Source organism: Macrobrachium nipponense, chromosome 31 (assembly GCF_015104395.2).
Source record: "Macrobrachium nipponense isolate FS-2020 chromosome 31, ASM1510439v2, whole genome shotgun sequence".
NCBI classification, from domain to species: Eukaryota; Metazoa; Arthropoda; class Malacostraca; order Decapoda; family Palaemonidae; genus Macrobrachium; species Macrobrachium nipponense.
Window position 1 is genome coordinate 58,372,691 of NC_061093.1, and position 6,000 is coordinate 58,378,690.

General features: G+C 34.6%; 1 protein-coding gene across 1 annotated transcript in view; it reads left to right on the top strand.

Annotated features, from left to right (window-relative positions):
• LOC135206869 (glutamate receptor ionotropic, kainate 2-like) overlaps positions 1–4,465 on the top strand; it is a 44,139-nt gene extending 39,674 nt beyond the window's left edge. The window contains exons 2-4 of the mRNA XM_064238354.1: positions 3,235–3,390; positions 3,959–4,141; positions 4,419–4,465. Coding sequence (XP_064094424.1) covers positions 3,235–3,390; positions 3,959–4,141; positions 4,419–4,465 — 386 coding nt within the window. The remainder of the gene's footprint in view (positions 1–3,234; positions 3,391–3,958; positions 4,142–4,418) is intronic.
• The last annotated feature ends 1,535 nt before the right edge of the window (positions 4,466–6,000 follow it).

Here is a 6,000-nt window from a genome sequence, read left to right on the forward strand (position 1 = left end):
GTTTTTCAAAACCCCAAATTTTAGTTTTTCAAAACCCCAAACTTTAGTTTTTTAAAACCCCAAACTTTAGTTTTTTAAAGCACAAATTCAGTTACTAGACTATTAAAGCTGAAACACCAAAGCTTTAAAAATTCTTACTGTTCCAAAACTTCACAAAATTCCTAAATTGTCACTATTAAACTTCACAAGCCTGAAGAACAAAATTGCCAAAAAAATTATAAGATCAAACCAAAAGTCAAAAAGCTTAAATATTCAAATAAGGTTAAACAAGTAATTAAAAAAAACTACTAGATTTACTCTACAAACTAAAAGCTAAAAAATTAATACTGCTGATAATTAAAAATAAAAACTCATTACTTAAAAACTTAAAAATTTAAGTTCTAAGCCGAAACAAATTCTATATATCTGAAATTTTCAAAGCTGGGAAAATATTCTGAATATTTAATGAATTAAAAATTCACTAGACTTTACTTTTAAATTTCTTTAAAAAGTTTTTAATATAGAAAAAATAAACCAGATTTAGTCAAATAAAGGCTGAACTGCAAATTAAAACTTACAAGAGTTTTGATTCAGAAAAATTTATGCAAAAATATTTAACTAATTTAAATCTTAAAATATAAAAACTACTTTTTTACTTCCGAATTAAAAATTTAACTTATAATCAAATGTAAGTTTCACGAAATTACAGCTTAACTCGAGCCACTGTCAACTAAAAATGCAATAAATCCTTACTCACCCATTAATCCTATTAAGTCATAAGATATTAGTACATCTAAGACAATTCCACAACTCTTTGAGACGCGATTGTTCAACTGCGCAACCTGACCAGAAACAAAAGTAATACATTTAAAAAATTTCTAGCAAGTGAAAAGAACAATAGACTGACTATTGGTTACAATCAGCATGGCCCATCGGATTTTTAAAGTTTTAAAATACTATTTGGACAATGAACAGCAAGCTAGGCTTTATAAATACTGATAAAGAGTTAATTACTTTGATACTGAAGCCGACAATGAGTCAGGTCTAAATCACTTAATATGCCCCTAATTAGGGAGAATATAGTTGAGTTCAGCCTCACTAATACTCATATAAAAAAAAAAAACTTAAAACTTTAAACTCTATTGCACCGAAAGATACTCACCATTGCAGTGTAGTTAAAATGAAAACATCCGTTGAACTGTATAACATTTAGTATATAAAACCAAAGAGGTATAAAACCAAAGTGCATAGAAATACCACTCTAAACGATCTAGTTCATCTTAGCAATAAAGTGTTCGAAACTAACAATTAAATACCATTTTGAAGGGCAATACTACAGCAATACCTAACATACCTTGAACAGTTATTGGAGGAATTTACAACAAAGAAACAAAATATTCAAAAGATAATAAAACCGTAAACGGAAAACTTTATACGACAAACTTCATAGCACAGGTACCACAATCTGAACACTCAACAATTGAGAAATGCAATACTCAAAACAGCCAGTAGTTAACACTCACCAGAACAACAGACCTCGACGAAGCAAGCCTTCACGTCCAAAGAAACTTAACTTGCAATGTCTATTCACAATAAGACCAAAGCTCGCCCCGTACAACATCATCGGCCAAAATCCCAAACGCAAATAAACGAGAAAGTGGAGTTCATATCAGGGGAAACCTGTCCTACCAAGCCAAGGACTCTATAGCACTGAAACAAACTGTTCTTGAGGATGACAACGAAACAACAGCACTTGACAACGAACGACAGCTAGAACTGCCTGATTGTGGGACGTTATTTTATCGCCTTTTCGTCACCGAAGAAACTTAGGACGGTAATAAAAAAAAACCGGCAGAAATTTTTATTTATTTATTTATTGTTTTTTTTTCTGTTCTTTTGTGTGTATGTGTGTGTGTGTTGGGGTGGGGTGGGGGGGGGGGGTGTTCTCTCACAGTCCTCTAATTCGACTGGGTGGTATTTATTGTGTCGGGGGTCCTGGGATGCATCCTGCCTCCTTAGGAGTCCATCACTTTTCTTACTATGTGCACCGTTTCTAGGATCACACTCTTCTGCATGAGTCCTGGAGCTACTCCAGCCTCTAGTTTTTCCAGATTCCTTTTCAGAGATCTTGGGATCGTGCCTCCTAGTGTCCCTATGGTAATGGGTACAATTTCGACTGGCATATCCCATATCCTTCTTATTTCTATTTCCAGATCTTGATACTTATCCAATTTTTCTCTCTCTCTTTCAACACTGGTGTCCCATGGTATTGCGACATCAATGAGTGATACTTTCTTCTTGATTTTGTCAATCAACGTCACGTCTGGTCTATTTGCACGTATCACCCTATCTGTTCTGATAGTTTTCTTTATTATTATTATTATTATATTATTATTATTATTATTTTATTATTATTATTTGCAGGAAGCAGACCTTCTTTGGTAAACGTTTTGTTGAAAATAATGGCAGTTTCCTACGAATTAATCTAATACAGGGTCTTGTAAATTTTCCTGATAATTCATTTTTCTGACTCAGCTACGTTGTTGAGTAGAATTCCTATATTCAAATATGAATATTGGTATTCTACTCGATATCAACCCATCTTACCATGATAGCTGATCGGTAATTTTGTAACGCGTGGCTATATATGAATTTGTCTTATAAACGTCGGGGGTTTTTCATACGTTCACATACATTAAGCCATAAATATAAAATACCCAGTTCACTACATTATGTGGAGCTCTGAAAAAAATATTACACTGATACCTCAGTTTTATTGAAATGTCATGATGGCTAAAGGAATGAATGCAGGAAATAGAGAATCTTGGTCATCTTTAGACGTCGAAACGGTACTTGAATGATTCCCCATTAATATCTAGGAAGGCTAGTTTACCTCATTTTCCAATGCAGTTGTGAAGGTAATGCTTGAAGTGAATTCATTTTGCGACAAATAGATCTCAACATCTTCACAGCTATTATTCCAAAACCTGAAAATGTCATCAACTGTCGAACCAAACTCACTTTAGGCCTGAGTCATAAAAGTACATGCAGACAATGGCTTCAAGATTGCAGGCTGCCCGTCCAACGTCCAAATCTTTTTATAAAAGTTTCAGTTAAAAGGGGAAATGTTATTGGTTACACGGAGCTTGATCAATTTAACTTTTTATTTCTTTATTTTTTTACACTTCCCAGAGGAAATAGGTCTTTGTAAAGACCCCTATTTTCTTCTTATCAAATTCAGGATGTCGTTCACAGGTGGCCTGTTCGACATGGCAGACGACGGACAGGAGGCAGCGTTCAAGTACGCAGTCAATTCCGTCAACAGCGACCGCACCGTGTTGGGCCACGTTCGTTTGGCTGCTCTGGTCGACAACGTCCCGTTCGGTGACTCCTTCCGCGGGGCTAGAAAAAGTAAGCAAACTTTATCCATTCATTTCTCCTTCATATATATATATATATATATATATATATATATATATATATATATATATATATATATATATATATATATCAATGAGGAGGAGGACAATAAAAACTTGCTAAAAGGGGTCAATTTATTTTCCCGACGTTTCGTAATGTCTTCATTACATTTTCTCGATGGCCGTACAAAAAATAGATAACGTAAATTACAATAAAACCTAAGAATTCAAAATTGGAAAAAGAAAGTTGCACAATGATTAGAAATTTAAATGTTAAAATTCTTAGCTTTATTGTAATTTATGTCATCTATCTTGTACAGACCTCGAAAATGTAATGGAGACATTACGAAACGTCGGATCAAAATTCGACCCCTTTCAGCAAGTCTTTATGTCCTCCTATTCATTGAGGTATATCCGGCTGTGGCCACCGCTGTTTGGATATATACATATATATACATGTATAATTTCTCTGTAACTACTTGCCTTTTTATGGATATAGTTTAATGCGTGTAGAAATAAAAGAATGTATCACTACAACCACATCCAACTGTCTCACTCAGTCTGTTCGCTCGTGAGATCCGGAGTAGCAGCCATCTTGGGACCCCAGTCCGACCAGACTTCTGCGCATGTGCAGTCGATGTGCGACGCCCTGCAAATCCCTCACATAGAGAACTTGTGGATTTCCGCTTGTCGGGCGACTCCTACTCCATCAATCTCTACCCTCATCATCCACCTTGGCCAAGGTAGGAGAGTGGCTGTTATGGTCCCTTCTGGGAGCCTCCTATGCTTGTTCTTGTTATTGAGTTTTACTATTTTTTTTTTATGGAGATCTGATATTCTCGTCTGATTCCCCTGTGGGTTTGAAAGTTGAAGGGGATCTTAATTTCTTTCTCATTTTGTGTTACTTTTTTTTTTAATGGACATCTGATGTTCTTGTCTGATCCCCCTATGGGTATGAAAGCTGAAAGTGATCGTAATTTCTTTCACCTTTTTCACCTTCTTCTTTTTCTTCTTTTTTAGTGTTACTATTAATAGTATTATTGATACTGAAGGCCGGTACCAACTGAGAATAAAGAACGAAATAATGGTCACCTTTTCCTTCTACTTCTTCCTCTTTAGTATTATTATTAATACTATAATTGAATCTGAAGGCCTATACCAGATGAAAATAAAGAACGAAATAATAGTCACTATAGTCCATTCACATAAGGTAGATTCTTGTGCCTACGAGATGTTTGTTTGGCGGCCTGTGATTGGCTGGTACCGGGAGGCAGACTGCTCGCTTCAGTGGGTCATACTTTTGTTTGTAGCTTAGAAAACTAGCATTATGTTTACATTTCTTCATTTATCTCACGTTTTACAAAAGATAGGAAAGTTTTGGTCATACTAAAGGATTCGGTATTAAATGTACAATTAATTAATCTTTTCCTGAAATCAATGAGTTAAAATACAAAGGAATTACAACGAGTAGAAGTGAAGAGAGGAACATTTCATTCTTTATACCTTTTTTTATTTATCGTCGGATTTTGCATAATTCATGAGATCAAGATGAAATAAAATCTTGTGTTTTTAAACAATAAAATCACCCTGAAATACGCTGGTGCTTTCAGATTTTAGATGCGTTTAATATGTAAAGAGAAAATGAAGAATATGTCTAATTATGTTGCATCCGTACTTGCCTCGGTTTGACAGTGGTGCCGAGAGACGCAAGATATCGTGGGTTCTGGCCCTCTTGGCTAGAGCCGTTGGCGCGTTGGCAGTTGCCAATTGGCGATATGAGTATTTTGCAGTTTCGAGAATATGTATTTACCGAATTATTATGTCAGTACATTTTCTGTAAATAAATGCGTAGATTTCCCATTATGACTTTCGAACATTTTTACTCAAATAGCATATATGTCCGTATTTCTGGACATATCTGATAAAAAGAAGTAAATAATCAGATGGATGCATCTGGGTGTTGGCTTCAATTTAGTCTAGGTGAGAAATGTGCATGCTTTATGAGGCTCATTGATAAATAACAGAACTTGTTTCGCTGACCAATAATCAGAAGACTGTCATATCTCTATCTTTTTAAACAAAAAGAAAGGAAATTCATGCAGATATATTATGTCATAAACACAAAAGAAAGTCATACACATAGGCTTACATTGGTATGTCATTAGGCTATCGATATGAACAAAAAGAAATTAATATCTTACAAATTCTGGTGTAAGAGTAACTCAAGCAATTCTAAAAAGGCATAATATTATATTCGTTACATCGTCAACAAATTTTATGGTAAGAAATAAACAGGTGTACTTTGTTTTAATTTTTGAGGGGACAATATGAAAACATAAGCTTTTTGATGTTATTGGTCAGAGAAACAAGTTCTGTTATTTATCAGTGAGCCTCATAAAGCATGCACATTTCTCACCTAGACTAAATTGATGCCAACACCCAGATATGTCCAAAAATACGAACATATATATTTGAGTAAAAATGTTCGAAAGTCATAATGGGAAATCTATGCATTTATTTACAGAAAATGTAATGACATAATAATTCGGTAAAATACATATTCTCGAAACTGCAGACTTCTCATATCGCCAATTGGCAACTG